Source organism: Drosophila innubila, chromosome X (assembly GCF_004354385.1).
Source record: "Drosophila innubila isolate TH190305 chromosome X, UK_Dinn_1.0, whole genome shotgun sequence".
Classification (NCBI taxonomy): domain Eukaryota; kingdom Metazoa; phylum Arthropoda; class Insecta; order Diptera; family Drosophilidae; genus Drosophila; species Drosophila innubila.
The window spans coordinates 6,976,539-7,000,017 of NC_047626.1; the positions used below are offsets into that span (position 1 = coordinate 6,976,539).

The 23,479-nt window shown below is 37.0% G+C and overlaps 6 protein-coding genes across 7 annotated transcripts; 3 read left to right on the forward strand and 3 right to left on the reverse strand.

The window, feature by feature from the left end:
• Window positions 1-307: 307 nt before the first annotated feature.
• LOC117781764 (ATP-binding cassette sub-family F member 2) lies at window positions 308-5,152 on the forward strand. Of its 2 annotated transcripts, none has more exons than XM_034618590.1 (5): window positions 308-511; window positions 1,735-2,560; window positions 2,802-3,307; window positions 3,993-4,529; window positions 4,599-5,152. In XM_034618590.1, exons 2-5 carry the CDS (start codon window positions 1,900-1,902, stop codon window positions 4,728-4,730), a joined length of 1,836 nt encoding a protein of 611 aa, XP_034474481.1. In that variant the 5' UTR covers window positions 308-511; window positions 1,735-1,899; the 3' UTR covers window positions 4,731-5,152. The 2 variants fall into 2 exon arrangements, with proteins under 2 accessions (XP_034474481.1, XP_034474489.1); XM_034618598.1 differs by having other exon boundaries at window positions 1,801-2,560.
• Window positions 5,153-6,407: 1,255 nt separating this feature from the next.
• On the reverse strand, window positions 6,408-8,315 carry LOC117781953. Its single transcript, XM_034618848.1, has 2 exons — window positions 8,037-8,315; window positions 6,408-7,543 (listed from the first exon to the last, which is right to left on the reverse strand). The coding sequence occupies exons 1-2, from the start codon at window positions 8,201-8,203 to the stop codon at window positions 6,676-6,678; spliced, it is 1,035 nt and encodes a 344-aa protein (XP_034474739.1). The 5' UTR covers window positions 8,204-8,315; the 3' UTR covers window positions 6,408-6,675.
• Window positions 8,316-8,637: 322 nt separating this feature from the next.
• Window positions 8,638-12,103, forward strand: LOC117781964 (CDP-diacylglycerol--inositol 3-phosphatidyltransferase). The gene is made up of 5 exons (XM_034618860.1): window positions 8,638-8,814; window positions 9,359-9,493; window positions 10,589-10,742; window positions 10,801-10,952; window positions 11,033-12,103. Exons 1-5 carry the CDS (start codon window positions 8,763-8,765, stop codon window positions 11,215-11,217), a joined length of 678 nt encoding a protein of 225 aa, XP_034474751.1. The 5' UTR covers window positions 8,638-8,762; the 3' UTR covers window positions 11,218-12,103.
• A 221-nt stretch (window positions 12,104-12,324) lies between these two features.
• Window positions 12,325-13,239, forward strand: LOC117781971 (mitochondrial inner membrane protease subunit 1). The gene is made up of 2 exons (XM_034618871.1): window positions 12,325-12,575; window positions 12,755-13,239. The coding sequence occupies exons 1-2, from the start codon at window positions 12,459-12,461 to the stop codon at window positions 13,148-13,150; spliced, it is 513 nt and encodes a 170-aa protein (XP_034474762.1). The 5' UTR covers window positions 12,325-12,458; the 3' UTR covers window positions 13,151-13,239.
• A 532-nt stretch (window positions 13,240-13,771) lies between these two features.
• LOC117793566 (nudix hydrolase 8) lies at window positions 13,772-16,646 on the reverse strand. The gene is made up of 4 exons (XM_034633919.1): window positions 16,574-16,646; window positions 15,491-15,799; window positions 15,309-15,433; window positions 13,772-14,599 (listed from the first exon to the last, which is right to left on the reverse strand). The coding sequence occupies exons 2-4, from the start codon at window positions 15,685-15,687 to the stop codon at window positions 13,920-13,922; spliced, it is 1,002 nt and encodes a 333-aa protein (XP_034489810.1). The 5' UTR covers window positions 15,688-15,799; window positions 16,574-16,646; the 3' UTR covers window positions 13,772-13,919.
• A 2,044-nt stretch (window positions 16,647-18,690) lies between these two features.
• LOC117794134 (serine/threonine-protein kinase spk-1-like) lies at window positions 18,691-23,072 on the reverse strand. The gene is made up of 2 exons (XM_034634622.1): window positions 22,923-23,072; window positions 18,691-21,492 (listed from the first exon to the last, which is right to left on the reverse strand). The coding sequence occupies exon 2, from the start codon at window positions 21,490-21,492 to the stop codon at window positions 18,934-18,936; it is 2,559 nt and encodes an 852-aa protein (XP_034490513.1). The 5' UTR covers window positions 22,923-23,072; the 3' UTR covers window positions 18,691-18,933.
• Window positions 23,073-23,479: the final 407 nt, after the last annotated feature.

Sequence of the window (23,479 nt, forward strand, 5' to 3'; positions counted from 1 at the left end):
TTGTAAGTGTTGTGCGCACAAATTAGCTTATTTATTATTTTTTCCGCATTTAAGAATTAAGCAGACTATGCTATCGATATATGTCACGTTACATTAACTTAATAATCTGTAGGTGTAAATACTAGCCTATAAAGTTTCCTTTTGATTTTTAAGCAAACCAGCTCAAAATTTAAATTAACAATTAATTTGTGCAAAAAATAAAAGAAAAAATTTTCTAAGCTATATATCGATATGCTTTGTTGCGAACAGCATAATCGAAAGTCGATAACTTCAACGTAACACGTGTGCGGCGGCGAAAACGGTAAAGGCAGAAAAGTAGCAGCACTTTTTGCAGCTGCTGTTGGTGTGTGTGTGTTCGGTGTGTTCCTGTTCCGTTGTAAAGCAGCAGCCCGTCTTCTAGCAGCAGAGCCCCCTCAGAAGCCCGGACCAGCATTAACAACCCAACAAATGCAAATTGGTTTCAATTCTTGTGCGTGACACGTTCTTTTTTTATATCATCATCAATTAAAAGGTGAGATATTGTGCTATTTAACCAACCAGACGTGGAAAATTCAATAATCTACACATGCATACATATATTAATATGCATATGTGTGTGCGCGCGTGTGGTGTAACATCAGACAAGTGTTAGTGTTGTCTAGCGCGTGTATGTGTTGCAATTTCACCCCTTTCCCCAATATCACAGTGCTCTCCCTCTCCTCATCTCATCTTCCTTCTCAGCTCTTTCCACTCTCTCTTAACTTAAATCTATCAGCTGCAATTGGAATTCCTTTGTGTGCACACATTCACCAAAATTGAGCGCGCGGCGTTCCCCAACAACAGTGATTCATAAAAATTGCGTTGAATGAAGGTGAAATGTGGCGCTCGGCAACAGCCAACAAAAAGCTAAAATGCAAAAAAAAAATATAGCATCACTCGCCAACGTTGCACTAAAAGTGCTCAGAATATTGTTAAACTGAAAATCGTAACGCGTCACTTTAGACTTCATTACCAAAAAAAAAATTGCGTTGGCTTTTTTTTCTTTTTTTTTTTTTGTTGAAACAGTTGCGCACAGTGGGCGCCATCTGCGTCTCTGTGCACAAAAAAAAAGCAGCGTCTACGCATTCCGTTTCCGTTCGCTTTCACATGTTCTTTCAATATTATTGAAACTGGATATAGAATAAACACAGCAACAAAGAGAGTGTGTGCACATGTATTGGTGATCGGTAGCCACAGTAGTTTTTGCTAGCTTTAACTTCGGCTGATTTCGTCATGTCTCGTGTGTGTCTGGCAAAGCCGAAGCCGTAATAATTATCAGGGATCAAGTTCATTCATATTTATATGTCATACAAATTATGATTGCATTGTGATATCGATCTAATCAAACAGTTCAACGATTGCTAGGCTTTTATACAGTATGTCAAGTAATAGTTTTGACAAAGTTATTATATTTTATTATAGTGTTTTTTATGAATAAATTGAAAATTAAAACATTATGCTTATGAGTTCTGTCAAAACACTTTCTTGACTAATTGTATATAATAATTCGGATATTTTGTTTATTTCATATTTTGATATTTATTTAAAACAGAAAATAACAAACAAGATCTACAAAGTTCTTGCAATTATTTTTTGTATTTTTTTATCTAAACAATTACTTGACATACTGTATAAATTCTTTTATTGTATCATGCTCTTAATAATGACATTTCAATATTGTATATTTCTCTTCCCTTTTTTTTTTGACAATTCCAGCACACACACATTCGAAACAAGCACGCACAGACAGGAAAATACATACATACATACATATATTTTTAGGCAACACACAAACACACATTTCGATTGGAAACCCCCAAAAAGTATTGTTGTATAAACGTAGTTTCGAGAGATCAAGTAAAAGAGAGCGAGAGAGTAAAAATGCCGTCGGACGCTAAGAAACGTGATGCGCAACGCAAAAAGGATGCGCGCAACAAGAAGATCCAACAAATACCATCCACGAAGAAGACGAACGGTCAAGTGGAACGTGAGTTGACCGAGGAGGAGAAACTGTGCGCCAAATTGGAGGAGGAGGCACGCATCAGTGCCGAGGCACGATCCTGCACAGGATCATTGGCGGTGCATCCGCGATCGCGTGATGTGAAGATTGCCAACTTTTCGATAACGTTCTTTGGCTCGGAGCTGCTGCAGGACACAATGCTCGAGTTGAATTGCGGACGTCGCTATGGTCTAATCGGTCTCAATGGCTGTGGCAAATCATCGCTGTTGGCGGTGCTCGGTGGTCGTGAGGTGCCGATACCACCACATATCGATATATTCCATTTGACGCGCGAAATTCCAGCGAGCTCAAAGAGTGCGCTCCAGTGCGTCATGGAGGTGGATGAGGAGCGCATTAAGCTCGAGAAACTCGCCGAGGAGCTGACCATGAGCGATGAGGATGATGCCCAGGAGCAGCTCATGGACATCTATGAGCGACTCGACGATATGTCCGCCGATCTGGCCGAGGTCAAGGCAGCTCGCATTCTCCACGGTCTTGGCTTCGACAAGGCCATGCAACAGAAGCAGGCCAAGGACTTTTCCGGTGAGTTGACCCTTAAGGATTCCTAATATATCAGTTGAGAGTCGAAAACAGATCAACCAGACCAAATACTATCTTTACAATATCCAATATCCTAGCTATACCATTTTTTTTCCTCTAAACATGATAAACTAATTTTTATTTAAAGGGATAAGCTATTATTTTTTAAATTCCCCTGAATATTGACCCAAATAATGCTTATTTGGATAACTAACAAGTTTCCTAATTTCTCCAATTCTTTTAGGTGGTTGGCGCATGAGAATTGCTTTGGCTCGCGCTTTGTTTGTGAAGCCTCATCTCCTGTTGTTGGATGAGCCGACGAACCATTTGGATCTGGATGCTTGTGTGTGGCTGGAGGAAGAATTGAAGACCTATAAACGTATCCTGGTGCTGATATCGCATTCACAGGATTTCCTCAACGGTGTCTGCACAAACATCATTCATTTGACCAGCAAACGCCTGAAATATTACACTGGCAACTATGAGGCATTTGTTCGCACACGCATGGAACTCCTGGAGAATCAAATGAAACAGTACAACTGGGAGCAGGATCAAATCTCGCATATGAAGAATTATATTGCACGATTCGGTCACGGTTCTGCCAAATTGGCAAGACAGGCACAGTCCAAGGAGAAGACATTGGCCAAAATGGTCGCTCAGGGTCTCACCGAAAAGGTCACCGATGACAAGATCCTCAATTTCTACTTCCCCTCCTGCGGCAAGGTGCCGCCACCTGTGATTATGGTGCAGGTGAGAGTTTTATTGTAGCATCAATGTTATTTTACGTTTTCAATGACTTCCTCGACCTAATTTTTATATGTATCGAACTCCGAAATCATTTTTTTTATGCAAACTGACGAACGGATTGACATATTCGACGTCTTTGTACCCTCAGACCTCTTGCCCAAAACTTTGTGGTATCGAAATTCTTCTCACATTTGACAAAATGGATTTTCTCATAGGATTTCATTAAAATTTCCAGCTTTTACAATTATAAAATTTCTAAATTTAGCTATACAATGAAAAAATGGCAGTAGCTCAATCAGTTTTCAAATTGTTAGATTTCTAGCTAATCAGGTGTGGCACAGAAATCGAAACCAACCGAAAATCTCCCAAAACTGTATAGAGATTGGGAGATTTTCGATTGGTTTCGCTTTCTGTGGCACTTCTGATAGATTTCAACAATTTTTGTTTGTAGAGTTTTCCTAGTTTTGCAATTAAAAAAGTGCTAAATCTAGCAATTAAATTGCTAAAACGGCAACACTGACTTGTTCACTAACTGCGCCCACTTATTCACCCCTACCATGGTGAAATTATTAGCAAGGCTATATTCACATTCACCACAGTCTCTCTACAGTCAACACTGTATTTATTTGTGCACTCGCAGTGTCAAATTCTTTAATTTAATTGTAATTGTAATTTCTTCCAATTTTAGAATGTAAACTTCCGTTACAACGATGAAACGCCTTGGATCTATAAGAACCTTGAGTTTGGCATTGATCTGGACACTCGTCTGGCGCTGGTGGGGCCCAATGGTGCTGGCAAATCGACGCTGCTGAAGCTGCTCTATGGCGATCTGGTGCCCACATCCGGCATGATCCGCAAGAATTCCCATCTGCGCATCGCCCGCTATCATCAGCATCTGCACGAGCTGCTCGATCTGGACGCCAGTCCGCTGGAGTACATGATGCGCGCCTTTCCCGATGTCAAGGAGAAGGAGGAGATGCGTAAGATCATTGGACGTTATGGTTTGACGGGACGGCAACAGGTCTGTCCCATACGTCAGCTGTCGGATGGACAGCGTTGTCGTGTTGTGTTCGCCTGGTTGGCCTGGCAGGTGCCACATCTGTTGCTGCTGGACGAACCTACCAATCACTTGGACATGGAGACTATCGATGCACTCGCAGATGCCATCAATGATTTCGATGGCGGCATGGTTTTAGTTAGTCACGATTTCCGTCTCATCAATCAGGTAAGCGATTGAAATGTCCCCTCGATATGTTGTTGGCTATCGATTAATTTCCCTTCCTTTCATCTCTAGGTGGCCGAGGAAATTTGGGTGTGCGAAAAGGAGACGGTGACCAAATGGAAGGGCGGCATTTTGGACTACAAGGATCATTTAAAGAACAAGATCACCTCGGAGAATGAGAAGAAAGCCAAGGCGGCAAAATAAATTGATATTTACACAAAACACACAAACACACACACAGACAGACAGACAGGCACACTCACACACACACACACACACACACATACAACCACACAGGCTTACAGGCATATGTTAATTCAATATTTGTCTCTCTCTCTAACTTTTGTGTACGTTATGCGAAATTAGTTTTGAGTTTACACTACGCTATAGTCAAGTCATGTAAACTATAACTATTGAAGAAAACAAAACAAATAAACAACAGCTACACATCAACAACCACACAAACACACAACATAACAACAAACAATACACACACAAAGAAACAACAAATTTATAGGTGAATTTTTTTGATTTTCTGTGTCGATTTAAATTTAATAAAATGTGAGACAAAAACAAAACCAATTACAACAACTATAAACTGCTTGTGATCTTAAGCGTAAGCCACATATTTTCATCTCTCTCTCGCACACACACACACACACAGTAAGTCAAGAAACTGTTTGGACAAAATCAAAAATTTTTAAATTTTCTCTTGTAATTTAATTTTATTTTATTCTTTTAAAAAGGAAGAAAAATAATTATTGAATTCAACTATTTTTGTTTTTGTCAGAACACTTTCTTGACCAACTAGGTAACTGTGGCTTTGCCCTTATTATTTATTAACATAAATAATTTAAATTCATTGTTATTTAGAATTTTGCTTTGCTAGGTTTCAAATTTATTTACGCAAATACAGACAAAACAAAACATATAGTAAATATAATAAATATATGAAAATGGCAAGTACAGTTAATTTTACTGTCATTACTGCCTTCCCCCTCCCCAAACAATAACAACAACAAGAACTCGTTACACGTGTCAGACCCAATTGCATGGGTTAGACTGAGACAGCAGATGCTTAGAAATTCTAAATATATTTGAAAATAAACAATGATAAAAAAAAAAACAACAATAAAACAAAAGAAAATGAAATAACTGATTTTATAGGTTATAAACAATTGGAAGTATGTTGTGCTGGCATTAAACGCAGCAATGATTTTTTTTATACAGACAACAAAACAATTAAGTAAACGTTTTTAGGCTCAAGCGATTATATTACAGAACAGAATATCTTAGGATCATATATGTATGTGTTCGAAATGAAATTGTTTAAAACTAAATGAATAAAATATACATATACATACAACAACAACAAAATTAAATACACAATTGGAGCTAAAATAAAAATAGATAAAGCAATTTCAATGCGTTTTTTGCTATTATGAAAGAAACCAAAATAAATAAAGGGAATCTTTGGCATGCCGAAGATTTTATATAGTCCGACATTAATCATATTTGTGGAACACAAAATCTTTTTATGGGCGGTATCCTGTATAGGGATAAATTTTGATGATTTTCCTTTAAAAAATAACATATCTTGACCATGAATTGGTTACTAATCGGTTATTTTAGTTAAAGTAATCTCCGTTTTTGCGTTTCTGTACAATATAAGAATTTGTTCGGTTACGGTTTCAGTAAAGGCTACCAATTTTAATCGGTTATCCCTCATTTTTAATAAAAATCCTTCAATAACTCTTATTTTCAATTTATTTGAAATAACCGTTGAGATCCCCGATCCTAATCAAGGATATATATGTATCTACTTGATCGAATCTTTATTACACATTTCCCGATCAATTTATAGTAAAAAGGTTTCTTCAATTTATTGGTAAGAACAGATAGTTTTATTGCGTCAGTTGTCTTCTCAGCCATTATTATTGTACTTTAAGACTATTTTACATCGGTACATATATAGTTATATATTATATTTGAACTATATAAGTATTATAACATATTTCGCTTTTTATTTGCATCGTGTAGGCACGTTGAAAAGGTTTAGTTTTAGTTACTTGGTAGACTTGATTACACTTAAGTGATACTTGAATATACTATAGTATATAATATACAGAGTGTGGTTCTATTAGAGACCTTAATAGACCTTGGATAGTTCTGAATATATAGTTTTAAGCAATTGCCGCTCTGTTTGACTCAATGAGCTATTCTCACTGCCGAAATCCATGAGGAGATGCTTGAGATCGCACATTTGGCGCTCTACCCAGGCACAGATGATCTCCGCCAGTGCATATTGTTGCTGGAGAGGCACAAAGGCGCCGGGACGTTCCACGGGCTCATTGTTATACCCCAGACAAGGTGTGGCAAGTTGTGGCTCAAATTGTGCCAGCGTATAATAGTATTCAATGAGCTTAATGTGCGCAGGAGATTGACGTGCTGGCGGCAGATTAAGATGCACCAGGAGCAGCAGACGGAGCACCTCCACACGACGCAACAGCTCAGCGTACATTGTGGGAGCACGTCGTTCGTATATATTGTCCACAATGTCATCCAGTTGCAGCAGAGCATTGCGATAATCCTCACGCTGCATGCTCATCTCGGCGCTCATCTCCAGATCATGGATTTGATGGGTGGGCGAAGCAAAGCTGCTCGTCCGCTCCAATTGACGCTGCAGTTGCTTCAGTTCCCGCAGCACCGCTGCCTTGAAGACACCGCTATCCGCGACACGCTCCGCCGCATTGTTATAGCAGTGGAGTGCTCCCTCCCGGAATCCGTTGTGACCGGTGCGCAACTGCAGCAGCCGGAACTCATTGTGGGCCTTCAGAAAATCACGGGCGGCCCGCACATACGCTTCCGCCTCGCGTTGCGGTGCACCGCCATAGGATTCACATTTGGCATAGCCAATGTGACACATTGCCGCATACTGCATAATTCCGGATTCCTCGAAGCTGTACGCCAGTCGCTGGAAGTCCGCCTGCACATCGGCCACACTGGGCGCAAAGCGTCTGATGAGAGCAAAATGAAAGATAGAAATTAATAAGAAGGGTTGTCTTTGCCGACGATTTAATACCTCTAAAGTTGATTTTTGCGCTATCATTCCTATGACAACTATACGATATAGTGGTTCAATTTGAATCAAAGTTGACAAGGAAGTATAAGACAAAACGAAATGCAACATCTTTGAGTTTGATTTAGCTATCTCAGCAAACAACAAAGTTTTCGTACTAAAAGTTAATGTTTTATGCTAGCCAATAATATAGTGAGCCTATCCGGCTGGTTCTCACATCTGAACAGCCTGCATACGGACCGGACTATTTGTGACAAAAATAGAATCCCCTTTCTAAGGATGTATCAAGCATAATCGTTCGGAATCTTTCACCACAGTTGCCAAATCATTTTTGACAGTAGCGAAAGCCCAACAACAACAATGCATACGCTGATTTACTGTTCCCAATTAAAAATGTAGTGCCCATAGGCATCGTCAATATTCCAACTTACTTAAAGAAAACAACTCTTTCGATTTTCTTGATCTTTGTGGAGGCGCGGAGATATTGCTCAATGGGATTCCTTGGATACTGTTCCAGTTGCTGCTGATGTTGTTGTTGCTGCTGCTGTTGATCCCCCAGCTGCCCGCTGCCGGCGCTGCTGCTGCGTAGTTTTTCCATGTTGTTCAAGTGCTATGCATTATTTTATGCTGGCTTTTTTTATTGCAATTATCAAAACAATAAACAGCAACAGCCTGGACAGTGCTGTATAACGCTGCGAAACAATAGTATTTGCAAAGGTTGTGCTTTGAGCAGGTGAGATTTTCCAACACTCTTGACGTCATCATACATTCGAAGTTATATTTAAAGACTATTTAACAAATTAAATTATTAAATACAAAGCTTATACATTTTAATTTAAATTTCATATTGAATGTAGCATATTTTTAAATTGTGCTAAAATGTGCCGCATTCCAAAAAGAAATCGAGTTTTATTGATGACACAACCTTCACAGCTGTCCAGCTACCTCCACCTTGCTTGTTGACGTTAGCCAACACTATAACGCTCACAGCTGTTTTCACCTATACATACAGCGCCATTTTTTTGCACAACGGTCTAGAACAGAACGTAGAAAATTATTGCAGCGCTCGCCACGTTAACGCGCCGCATCGCATTTAAATACAGTGAACATATATAACAATTCGTTTTATCGTTATCATTAATTAAGCGGTATCTAAAATGGCCATCGCCGAGCACGATAACGTTTTTATATTTGTGCCAAATTTGATTGGTAAGTCGCGTTTGGTAAACAAATGTGACCGCGCTTACAGTGGTGCAGAACTGATTGAATACAATAAATTGGCATTTAATATATATCTTATTTACTTGTGTGTGTAATTGCTATGCATAAATTATGAGTATATGTTCATTAAACAATTATTTTTTGAAAGAAAAGCGTCTTGTTTTGACGGTGTGTGCAATTAGGATAACGGCCAATTTGAATTACGTATGGTTCCACTGTGCGCCGCATATCAATCTATTGTAGTGTGTGTATAACACAAACAAATGTGTGTGTGTGTGTGTGTTATACGGACGAATGTTATGGTTGCTTTGCCAGCTTTTTAATTCAATTAGCGGTTGTAGGTGGCGCTGCATTGCAACCTGTCAAATGCAAGCGGTTACAACCCTCCCCCCACCCCCCATGCCCACCCACACAGCTAATAAGGCAATGTCACCCATACAACATCATCACGGTATACATACATACAAACATATTGATTGTTGATTGAAGTTGCATTTGTTGATTGTTTGTTGTTGTTCTTTGGCATTTGCAGGTTATGCACGCATCGTTTTGGCCCTGATTGCGTTTTGGTTCATGTCCACGAACTACGTGATTGCCGGCTGGTGTTATATAATCAGTGCATTACTGGATGCCGTCGACGGACATGCTGCCCGCGCCTTCAATCAGAGTGAGTAACGCCAACTAACAACATTCCATATTTCCCATTTCCATATTTACACACAATGAATTGGCTTCATCATTTGGTCTACGTCAATCATCAACGTCTGTCCGTGCGGATTGATGATTCACATGCCGGCAAATGGGCAACTGAACGGCACAAGCAAGTGTTTTGACCAAATCAAAAATGTACACAAATTCTGTTTCAAAAAAATATTCATTTTTTAGGGATTTTTATTTTATTTCTTATTTTAGAACAAGTTAATAAAGAGAGTTGTTTTAATTGAATTTAAATATTATTAAGAGCAAGAAAAAAAATTCTTTATTCTTTGTATACACCAAATAACCCCCATATTTTTATTAAAAACCAGCTCTTATGGAAACCTAACATACTCGTTTAATAACCATTAAAGTATTAAAACAGAGTGTACCAATAAATATTGGGCTCACTGTATGTGTGTACATATGTTCGTAGATATGTGTACAATATGCGCAATTTATTCTTTGGTCTTACGTGTCCCGCAATGGAATTTAAACCATTAAATACTTTGAATTATTTATTGACACCTTTATCCAAAGGTGGCATTATGTGTGAGCAAGATCCAACAAAAAATTCTATATGTTCAGTTGAATGTGCGGACTGTAAGATATCCGGTATCTGTATCTGTTGATACGAAACCCATTGGTATCCGAAAATTCACCAGGCTTTCCCTAACAAATGTCATACAGAGAACCAAATTCCCTAATAATTTTTATAGAAATTTATGGATTAAAAAAAATTGGAAATTTAGTTGTTATTAAATAATTTTTCTATATAGAGTTTGTATTAGTTTGTTAATAAAAAATATCAGGAACTTTAAGATAAATTCAAATTCAATTGTAATTATTATTCCGTTATTTTTAGCTAGATTAAACAAGAAAACATTAAATAAATTTGTATCTTTTCCGAAAAATACCATTCAAAAATAGTAGGAACGGAATTTTAAAATTAATATAGATAATTTCTACAGATTTCTTCTTTGCTTTGCCTGCTTTATAGTAACAAGAACTTTGGTTAAACACATTATTTTGATTGGATTTTTAAACACGTTGTAATGCTTTGCAGGCACACGATTTGGCGCCATGCTGGACCAGCTGACGGATCGTTGCGGCACGACAGGATTGCTGGTGACCTTGGCCTATTTCTATCCACGCTATATGTTCTGGTTCCAGCTGTCGATTGCCATTGATGTCGCCTGTCATTGGCTCTACATGCAGACGTATGTCTTTGGCAAATTAATGTTGTATTTTAGACTTTAACTAAATTTGCATTTTCAGGAGCGTTGTGGTTGGACGCGTCTCGCATAAGGTGAATGATAATTTTGTGATGCGCATCTATTATCAGAAGGATGTGCTCACCTTTATGTGCTGCGTTAATGAGCTCTTCTACGTTTGCCTGTATCTCTTGCATTTCACCTATGGACCCCTGAGTACGTCATCACATTAATAATCTAATCTTGTTCCAAATTTAAATGTTAACCTCTGTTTCGTTTCATGTTTATTTGCACAGTTTTTGGCGCCTCGTTGTTCAAAATATTGGCCTTCCTCACCGGCCCCTTTGCCGTGCTCAAGGCCCTGATCTCTGTTATGCATGCTTATGTTGCTGGCGTCGATTTGGCAGCTGTAGATGTTCGTGAGCGACAGGAGAAGCGTCAGAAAGCCGAGCCAGTTGTTGCTGGCAAGAAGCTGGAATAAAAACAATGCAAAAAGCACTTTACTAAAAGTACGAAGCAACACTCTTGATTCCAAATAACTAAAACTAAAACAAATGAAAAAAGGAGAAAAAAATAACATTGTGAAAGAAGAGAAAAATCAACTAACTTATAATAGTCAATTTTTAGTAAGTTATTAGTATGCACTATTGCTAATTTGTTGATTTTATTTTGTATTTTTAGTTTAACATTTAATTTGAATTCGGGCGGGCGACACTTGCGTCAATATTTTTATCACAAGTGATTTTAAGCATTATAATTGTATATTTATTTGCCTAAGTTAAAGTTAATGTTAATTTATAAATTTTTGTGACGCTTATACAAACACACACACACATACAGATCCATGGATATATAATTATATACGAGTATATATACAAATATATGTATTTAGTAATGCATGTGAAAGAAATTGCAAAACTTGTTAGATGGGTTCATAATTAATGTCATCCATTTTAAATGAATTTTTAAATATAACCAACTAATTCAATGTATGTGTATTTAACATAAGACGTAGCAACAATTGGTACCTATTACTTATTAAATGGCGAGACCTGCAAATTGAAGGATCAACAAGAAAAACAATGGCGATATTAGTCAAAATCGTTTAAAAAAGAATTACAACCAAAATAAAAATCTACAAACTGTTGTTGTCAGTGGTAAATACGTTAAATAAACTAAATAGTTTTGTGTGCTAAATTACCCAGTTAAATTGATTGTTCTTAATACACATCACACGGACATTTTTGAATGACGCGCCAAGCGATTAGAGCAACTGTATTTGCAGCCCTGGCTAAAACCGATCAAACAAGCTGTGCGGCGATAGTAGTCAAAAACATCATAAATTTTAAGCAAAAAATGTAAAACAACAAAAAATTTCCTAAAATCTGTTTGTCAGTGATGAATAAACAAAATAGTTCTGTGTGCAAAATTAACTGTTAAATCGACTATTTTTAATATTTACATCAATAACAACTATTTTACTAAAGTTGCGCGCCTATCGATTTCGAGCAACAAAAGGAGCACTGGCAGCCCTGGTTAGGAAAGCGCCCAGCCCCACCAAACGAACAGCTGACGCGCAGTGCTGTGTAGCCCTGGTAATACGGCCGCATACCGATTTCGCATCTTATTTGTTATTTATATATTTTTGTTATCACACAATGGATTTATGAATGAAACAGCAGTGCCGATCAAACTGATAAAGCGTGGAGAGGAGCAGCCATCATGAAGATGGGAATGGGCTACACAGTGCTATCGCGTTTGCGCACCTTGGCACGCTACACAATCGCATACGCTTGTATAACGCATTGCACCTTTGAGTATGTGGGTGATTTTGTTTTGGTAAATATATAACACAAATTTAACAAATAACATATGTAAATACAGTGAGTACAAAAGAGTATAATAATTAAGTTGCAGTAAAAGTTAGACTGCAAACATTGAAGCAACTGCCTATACTTTTTTGATACACTGTATATGTGCAGTTAATTTATTAACTAACTTGTAATTTTTTCTTGCAGTGCAAAGGCCCCTCCATGGAGCCTACACTCTTCTCGGACAATGTGCTGCTAACGGAACGTCTTTCAAAATATTGGCGCAAATATCAATCGGGCGATATTATTATTGCCGTCTCACCGGTAAATGCCAGCCAATTTATATGTAAGCGTATTGTGGCCGTGTCCGGTGAGAAAATAACAACACTTAAACCACATCCACTCGAGGCTGAATCGGCGTCAAAGTTGCCAAATGAAATGACCATGGTTACGGATTATGTGCCACATGGTTGCGTTTGGATTGAGGGCGATAATAAGGGCAATAGCTCCGATTCACGTTACTATGGGCCCATACCATTGGGACTAATCCGCAGTCGTGTCGTCTGTCGCATTTGGCCGCTATCGGAGCTAACGGGACTGTAGTATCATCAAATTTCTAGTTGTAACTTCTATTTGTATTTTTCATTGTAAATTAACGAGCAGTAAATTAGCACATTGTGATTGACCAACAATTTTAATTCTTTATAGGAGCTTTAAAAAATACTTCGAAAACCGTCAACTCGATAGTCGGAACTCGATACTGGAACTCGATAATATTTTTGACGATCAATCGAGTTAATTAAATTGATTTTCCTAAAAAAAAATCGACAACTCAATTCTATTATGAATCTGCATGAAAATTGAAATTACTATACATTTTTTACATACTTTGCTTAACGCAGTTTCAAAAATTTTAAACTGTCATAATTATTTCAAATCTGAACCGATTTCCTAGCGGAATGCGAATTTAATATCTAATTTGATTCTGCATCAAAATTGGGAAATTCAATTTATTCCATCATTGAATTTAATATCTAATTTGATTTTGCATCAAAATTGCTAAATTCAATTTATTCCACCACTGTCCATACTCCTCTTGACACTTTATCAGAAAATTCGATTTACTAAAAAAAAATATTAATACCAAATTGAAAAATTTTGAATTCTTCTCTTATTTAAAATTTCTACACTTGTTTCTTTTTTTTTGCTTTTTATTTTTAGTTATTTTTTTGGTTTTTGTAATTTGTATAAAAATATTTGGAATTCGCATAAGATATCCATAAAAACTTACTAAAAATTTTAACTACAAATTTTTGTTGGATATGTACAAATTAAAATTAAGCCAAGTTTTTGTTTTCTAGAGAAAATTGCACTAATTTTTTGGCTGCGTATCAACGTAATACAATTGATACTCTTTCTTGAGCACCTGATGCAACATATTGGTACAGGTAAAGTCCAGTCCACGCTTCCGATTGTCCAGATAGGTGCGGGCAAAGAGACGATTCCCCTCAAGCACCTGCGGATGCTCCAGGTATTCATCAAGTGGCATCCAACGGACACGTTCAATTTCCCGATTGCAACGATTTATGTCTAGATTTTGGGGTTTTAGGCCCATGACAATGTAAATGTCGGAGCAACCAAAGTTGCCAGCATGTGAATGCCTCAGACAGATCATGGATGTGAATGTTGTTCGAATTCCGGTCTCCTCTTTAACCTCACGCACGGCGGCATCAATAAGATTCTCATTGGGCTCCACATAGCCACCGGGCAGTTTCCAAATATTGTTGACAGGCGCATTTCGATCGGAGACAACCAAGACCTCATTCTGATCGTTGATCACCAAACCACCGACGCCCAACAATGTATGTGCATAATGTGGCAGATTTGGTGTCTCATCTGTTGGCAGCCAGCGATACATGACGACCACTCCGGTCCGTGCATGATGGAAATCGAAGCCCGACTCGGCCAAAATGGGCACCCAGTCCGCTTGCTCCTTGTAGACGCGAAACCAAATCGCACGCTTCTTCTGTGCCGTCCAGTAGTCCAAGGATTCTGCAAAGTAACATTTGTTTTATAGTTGTCATTTAGTATGCGTTAGTCTGCAGTCGAGTGAATCCGACTATAAATGGCCCTGTATTTATTCTCAATCAACTAAACTATGCTATCACATTAAATATCAAAAAATAACTATGATTAAGCCTGAAACATGGATTAGTTTTGTCATGCTTTGTATCTTTTAAATAAATCAAAAAATAGAACTCCATTTAGAAAAATTAACGTCTGCTAATTTATGATACAATAATTAAGTTTCAAATTCATGGAATATATCTGACTTTTAATTTTTGTTATCCATTTTTTTAAGTTTAAAAAATTTTTAAATTTAGTTATAGCTTTATATTTTTTTTAATTTGATCAAAACTAAAAGTGGAAAATAAAAATGCATCTTGTTTTCAGGACATAGTCCTATGGTCCAATAGCTCTTCCAAGAATATTATAAAGAAAATTTCAAAATCAAAGATAATTTTGTTTTTTTTTTGCATCTTCAGGGATACAATTTAAATTTGACCTGCTTAGGATATTAAATTTTGGACAGACAGACGGACTTGAAGTTTGATGCTGATTAAAAGTATAATATATAATATACTTTATGGGAACAAAGAGATGTCTTTATCTACCCTTTGACAAATCTATTAGTGCTTTGTAGTGTTGAAGTAAACTATCGAGAATTGGAAAATCGGTTAGGAAGTGAAAATGCAGTTACTTTGTAGCTTTTGCCGGAATTCTGTGTGGTTGATTGTCGTCTCCTGTTTGCCGTCTACGGTGACGCCTTTGAACCGATCCGTCACGCCACGAAACACATCCGGAGGAGAATCCATGGATTTATAGCTGCAATCAAAATGGAAAATGAGGAACAGTTTAATGCGAGAGATGATTAATGCTTACGTTTGATAATGCCGATATGTGGTCTTAACTGGATTTTCTCGCTGCTTGCCGAAAAATCTCTTGTTGTTGTTTTTGTTGCTAATGGTGTTGTAGTTGCGCGTTGTTGTTGTTGCTGCCACAATGTTCAATTTCCGCCATGTATTGAAGGCGTTTAACATAAAACAATTACTGCGGCTCAACAATACGGCTGGCGACATTAAATAATTCAAATTGTCGCAATTGCAGTTGCTGTTGTTGTGCTGTTGTTGTTGCAACCTTTTTCTATGTGCAACTTTTCAAATTACAACTCGAAAGTAACGGCAGCGCATGCTGTTTGAACATAAAGAAAGAAATACATATAACAATTTTAGTTTGAAAAAAATATTTTCTTTGTTTAATTATAGTTTCTCAGAAAAAGAAAAAAATGAATAAATAAATATAAGCGTAAGATGAATTGGAATTTATTTTTGTTGTCCATACAATTACTTGACTGACTGTATGTACTAAAAATACTACAATATTGCATCCAAAAATACCAAGCATTTTATATCAATAAGGATCAACAAAACAGCTGATAAAACTCAAACACCCCGTTTAAAAAACAAGTTTAGTTATTGATTCACTCTTTGTGTTGATTTAAATTAATTCTAATATAACAAGCAACTATTATTGTCATTATCTCAGTCGGAAGAGTGATAAGCACAGCAGTTCATCTGCTTCCCTTCAATTACCCCCTTCGCCAACAAATTTGACGCATAGGTGGCGTTTGCACTTTGCACACACACACACACAAACGCAAATAAATGTCAACCTGGCGGCAACCTTGAATGACAATGAATGTCTGCATGTGTGTGACACAGAGAGCATAACAAAGAGAAAGACAGGGACAGAGAGAGAGAGAGAACGTAGAATGTTTCCGTATTGCTGCACTTTGTTGTTGTTTATGATGAGTTATAACATTTCTATGCTGGTTTTATGTAATCCACAATCACACACTCACATGCAAACATGTTGCACCCATTTATATAGTGTATTTTAAAAGTAGTTTTCGCTGTCCACTAGTTGCACTTTAAGCAATTATTATAATTAATTAATAACACTTACAGATTCGCGCCTGATTTGCAACAAAATACGGGAGCAACCAAAAACCGAGGGTTGCCCATCCAGTAAAAACTTCCGATCCGGCTCGATTTTAATACCTTAAAAATATGTACTTTTTTGAAAAAAGGTATTCTGAATTTTTGTCCCTTTTTCCAATTTTTTTTTTATAGAATTTTTAAAATTGTTGCAGAATTTTTGTTAGAATTTTCTCGATTTTTTTGATATTGTTTTTTAAAGAATTACATTTTCAAACTTCTTTCCCCGAGGGCTGACGAGCTTTGAACTTTCCTAAAAATGTCTACCTTAATTTTATCAAATTTCAATTTCTTATCTTATTTTAAATTTTAATAAAATTTATTGATTTTTTTTTAGTTTTTTGCATTTTTAAAATTGAAATTTTTATCAGTGCTGCCAGTTAGACCGTCAGTGTTGAGACTGCACAGCTGATTTGCAAATGTAGTAGCAGTGCTGCCAACTTGTTTTAATAGTCGTGTAGCAACAAAAGGCGGGCTGGTAGAATTTTAAAAATTTGTGTAAAATTTAAAATGTTGTTTCTTGATTCTCAGCTGTAATGTCTTTGTTACGGTAGAGGGAGAGGAATATCCCGGAAGATCCGACGAACGCGTGGAGGCAAATTGAACAACAGGCCATGCTTCAATAAGGATTAACAGCCATAAAATAATATGTTATACGGTGTTGGCAATAAAACTGATAATATTTGAATACTTAAATATAGGTCAAACGTCCCATATTGCAAAATTTTGGTATAAAATAAATTAGAAATTTTTCCTTATCTTAATTCTGATAAGATAGAATGATAATCAAGAACCAAAAAACGTGTATAAATACTGCCTTTTTATGGAGTACAGAAGTCAGCGTTTTGCGCAAAATGTTAAAAAATACAACAAGTCTATTGTTTCTATTCGGTGGAGTTGCCTTAAGTCTGGGTATTTCCATTACGCCCAGCATAAGAGAAGGTGAGTTGTACCACAAACTTTGCTCCATAAACCGTACGATAAAATGTATAGTATTAAGCCCCTATATTTTTCAAGGTTTCACGGATATTTTAACACTGCCATTCGTTAGGATAGGCGATGGATATTATTACTTTGAATGAAATTATATAGCGACTTGGTTTGAGGCATTTGAAAGTTGTCGTCGATGAATGCCACTTTGATAAGCTTTGAGACGATGCAAAAATGGATTGATTGGAGCTCTTTAATGATGAGTTTACTTACTGGACTTCTGGTAATGACTTGGGCAAACAATCTCGTCACGTCTGGTTTGGCAATGGACATCCAATTGGCATTAAAATTTGGGCTCCAGGTCAACCCGAAAATTTTAAAAATAATGAACACTGTGATAAACTCAACTTTAGAATGTTCAATACCACACAAAGGAAGGGTCTGAACGATGCCCCTTGTCTATCCAAAACACGTCATATCTGTGAGGTACCACAACCCTATACAGCTTCATTTGTTGTTGTATTTAAAATTATATTATAATAAAGAACATTTTTGACTACTCAATCAATCAATTATTAAGCACAGTTTTTCTCTATAGAGAAAAAAATTAATAATTACCAAATAATTTGTATCCAAAATGAATAGAGGGGTAAATCCATGATGAAATTGACATCGGTCTAGTTTTGACGAAGTCATAAAAGTTTGAAGTTGGTTGAACCTTTGACCTAGCAACTTTACAAGTTTAAATATTTGTTCAACTTTTCATGATTTTTCACAAATAAATGAAAGGTCTCCGAAACAAATTTAAAGTGTTGTTTTATACTAATTACGATATAAGGAGTCGATTAAAAGTATAAACTTGAGATTTAAAATTTTCAATTTTCAGAAATCCAAAGGGGGGACCCTTAGCATCTAACCCATGATCCCGAGGAAAATAATTTTTTTTACAAAATTAATTAAATTTGAATGCAGAATGAATTTCGAGGCCAAACCAAGATCAAAATGACATTCTACTTGGAATTTGGTTCAGTTTTGCCGAAGTTGTGAAAGTTTGAAGTTGGACCTTTACAAGTCAAAAATGTTCTTTAATTTTAAAATTTGAGTACCAAGTGTGGTCACCCTGTTGATATGAAAAATTATCGATAAGTCGAGCGATTGTGTAATGCGTGAAGCGCGATTTTATTAACGTTTGAAATTCAAACTTGAAATACATAAATTGTATACATAATAATGCGAAAGGTGTTCAGTCTATATGTTCACGTATTACATAAATATGTAATTATATATGTATATAATTATTGTGGTGTTGTAATTGCACATATAATTGAGTTCTATAAACTTGTTGATGTAAGTGAATGTAAATATTTCCATATGAAATCAACAATAAAGAAAGTCCAATTATTTTTGCGTGTCATGATTAACATATAGCCAGGGATGCAACAGGGCTGTAAAAGCCGAAACACGATTATCTGGATTGGTGACTAGCATTGGCTTAAGGAAATTGGCAAAATCCTTTGCCTCCTTTTTGGCCCATTTAAATTTCTCAACGAGCACTTTGCGCATGGAACGTGATGTCAATTTCTTGATATTATGAAGTTGTTGATTCTCATCAAAGATCTCATCCGAATATCTGCCACGATCAATGACCTTTGGATCAATCGGTCCACATGTCTCAATAATACTCGCAATATGAACCTCATCGGGCGAGGCTGATCCACGCCATTTACTTGGCTCAAAGAGATACTCCCCGGTAGCCATTTCCCAGATTAAGCAGGCAGCACTCCAAACATCCGCAGTTGTATCGTAACCGGCACCCAAAATAACCTCAACGGCGCGATACTCTCTAGTTTGTATATCCTCGGTTATATGATTTGAGATGGAACAGGCATTGCCAACATCGGCAATCACGACCTTCAATTTACAGGGCTCCAGAGCCGGATCCTTGTCATTGAGGTATTTCAAATTTGGCTTATCGTTTCGATTATCCTGATTGCGCGATAACGATTTGAATGTCGATGTATTGGGATGCTTGTGACGATGACCGGCTTTCATCGATTTCTTCAACTTGCTGCGTTTATGGACTGCATGATATGGTCCAATGGCGTCTTCGTTTTCCTCCCTGCGCACACGTTTAATGGCATATCGCATAAATTTCTCCAAGTTGCTGTTGAGTTTTCTCAAGGCCTTGCTTTCCTTCTTGACCGGGGAACTGCGCTTTTGTCCAGCGAATTGCGGTGGTTCCCCGGTTTCGGTTTCGGTTTCAGCGGAATCCGATGGCATGTGGTCTTTGTTCTCGGCCAGCGTATCTCCCACCTGTTCGGTCATCAGACTCTGATTACATTTGCGTAAATCCTTATCACTCAATATAATCGGTCCCTCGAAGGGCATAAAGGGTAAGACGCCCTGAACCGCATCAATGGCCAGTTGTTTGGTAAGAAGTCCATGCTTGGCGAGCACACGAAGATCGTTAAGGCCACGATCCCTCAACAGTTTGCGATGCGATTGAAAGAATCGAGCTGCAGCCCTGCGTTTGGCAGGATCATAAATTTCATCTTCTACATCATCATCATCATCCTGATTACCGTAGATCAAACGTCCTACGTTCCGTTCTAAGAATATCTTGGATGACTCATTTGCCCAAGTACGCAATGGTATATCATCAGTCACAAGTAGAACATTTTCGGGCTTCAAATCGGTATGAATCATTTTGCCGGTCAGATGCAAAAAAAGTAAACCCTGTAGCACCTGTAGAGCAATCTGTTTGACATTATAGAGTGGTAAGCCACGATATTCGGAACGTTGTATCAACATCAGCATATTATCACCGAACACATTAAATACCAGACATTGATGGGTTCCATTTATGCCACTTGTCGTAAAGCTATCCAAAAGATGCACAACACGGCGACGCAATGGATGATTATTGAAAGTGTCTAGACGTTTCAACAACTTGATCTCATGGCGTGCGGAATAGGAATAAAGATCCGCCGACTTAACAAATTTGATGGCATTATAGCGATTCATTACCGTATCGTAGCATAACCACACTGTCGAGTAATGCCCCCAGCCAATCTTTTTAATGGCGTAATAACGTTGCTGGAAGCAATCTCCAATGGAAACGGGATGATAACCCCCGGGACGATATTCGGTTTGACTTTCGCAACCATAGGCCATTGTTGTGTTGCCGGTATCATCATCGTCCTGATTCATGTCATCGGTGTTATCGATGCTTTCAATGTTATCGATAGTTTGTATATTATCAGTGGTATTGTTACCATCATGCTCGGCATAATCCGAATCGTCGCCGTATTCGTTATAGTCGGCGTTGTCATTGTTATCGATATCACTGTTATCGCTATCGTTATTTTCGGTTTCGTTGTTATCGGTAGCGTTGTTAACGCTATCGTTGTTATCGGTTTCGCTAGCGTTGCTATCGTTAACGATTTCGTTATTATCGTTATCAATGTCATAGCTGCGATTGTCATCGCTGTTATTGTCATCGCTGTTAGCGTTATCGCTGTTATTGTCATCGCTGTTATCGGGTTCGTAGATCATGCTCTCATCAGCTGTTTCATCGTCGACTTGTACCGCATCCATCTCATCGGTGCCGCATTCGTAATCCACGGACACCTCATCCTCATCCTCCTCCTCATCTAGATGCATACTCTCCCCGCCAGCTGCCACTCTTCCCGTTCCAGCCGATTTACTGCGATATGCCGCAGGCCCAAACTTCCATTTACGTTCCATCGATGTTATATTGTTAGCATCATCTTCCTCAATACCAATAATCTTACGAATATACTTCTTGTTGTTGTTGTCATTATTGTTATTGTAATCCTCATTAGATGTTCCATGCTTGAGTTCAGTTGGCTCCGAAATCTGTGGAGACTCGGAACCCTCGGTCTCGGACGTCGAGGATGATGACGATGATATCTCACGATAGACGACGCTTGACATCTTATCAACAAGAAAAAAACAAAATACAAAAAACAAAATTTAGTTAATTCTTTACACAGAGATTTGCATTTCAAAGCCTTTTTGTTCTTATCTACGTACAGTAAAACTTGTTCAAAATCTTTAACTACTCAGCATGTAATTCTATTGAAAATTTCTAAGCCGTGTAAATTATGTAAATAAAATATATACAAATACTTATAAATATGTTTATGCTAGAATTTTAGAGATATTAAAAAAACTTGACGTTCCAAATGCAAGTGAACATCTAAAACAAACGCCTGCCTAGTTTTTGTGAATTTTATAAATACTGATGTATACAAATTTTTTTTTAAAGAAATAAGATTTGAATAGATTTAAGCGCTATAGAAACTATAGAGGAAAATTTAACAATAGTTTATCTAAGCGTTATAATTTTTATTTCTTGTTCTCGTTTCTGAAATTGTGTCCTCAAATACTAATTTTGAAAATAATATTAAGTGATCATATTAATTGATTTAAAATATATATACATATATATATTTTGGTGATTTCAACAATGATTGTGCAATTTTTGAAATATGGTATATTCAACATAATCTCAAACTCAAAATGCTCATATTGATATTTTTTATTTTGTAAATTTATTTGGTTGAAATCTATTAGAATTGTGCAATTGACGGCAAAACCGGAAAGTTTTTATGAAAGTGCAACGATATGGAAAATGCTATTTGGAGCAACAAAGCGCACAAATTTTAAAGCGACCGGTTAACGGTTGAAACTGTGAACAGTTAATAGTTCGGGAAAGGGATTACAAATGAAAGGGATTTAGAAAAAATCGTGTTGCAAAATGCACAATTAAACAAATCCAGCTTGTTGCAGCGGGGGGTGAGGACAATTCAGGTGCTTCAATTGGACAATAAAAGCCGCCCCATTGAGTTGAGTTTTCCCCTTTTTAGTTCACTTTTTTGTGTGTTGTTGTTTGTATTTTGATTGAAGGCTTGGCGTTTTTTTTTTCTTTTTTTGACAGAAAGTTACAAAAAAAAAGTAGAAAATAGAAAAAAAAAATGAAAATGATTACCCCTACTCCTGAGTACCCGCTATTTGTACAGTTGTTTAAACAAATTTTCCGCTAGGGGTTGTATGTATTTTGTTTGGATTCCCATTCAAAATGTGCTGCTGTTTTGGGCTTAAGTGAAAATTCTAGCTCAAATATTTATTGAGAATTCGATGGCATTATAAGAGGGGCTACAATGTCTAGAAATTCCCAGGCGCACACGCTCAATTGATAACGATACCGAAAATCCTTTTTATTTCTAATTAGACCGTCTTTCTTACAACATTTTTTTGTTCTTTTTAAATTTGTTGTGTGTTTGCACCTCTCTTTTTTTGTTCTTTGCAATTAATCAGCATGTTCTGCGTGCATAATTATTGCGATGATTTGGATTACATACCTTGAGTTATTTTAAGTTTTTTCCAAAATATGAGATGTTTAACACGATTTATTACTATGTTGTAATGTCAAGTTCTTTTTCTTTAGTGTTTTTTTCATTCTAAACGGCCTGCCTTGTTAACTTTTTGTCTGTACAAAGGCTGTTTGACAAGCTTTTGAGCAACCTGGCAACGCCTGCGCTTTGACGCTTTTTTTTTTGGCATACAGTGTTGCAAAACTCTTGAGAGGAACAAAACAAACTGTTTTTAGTGGGTTGAAGTTTAAAAAAAGTACAATTTATCATTAAAAAAAAAACTAAGTGATCTTTTCTTAATGTTAAATTCAATTTTTAAATTTTTCTTGCTAATGGATTTTAAAAACAGACAAAATGTGACGAAAAAATAGCTACATATACTGGCAGCACTGTTGCTATATAAAATCACTGAGGAAAAAACTTATTATTTGCTTAGTAATAAAATGCACTAAATTGTCTACAATTGTCTACAATGTAATAGCCAATTCAAAAATGTGCCAAAATTTGGTATTTCGAAAATAAAAGCTGTAAGCAAGTGCGCCTGC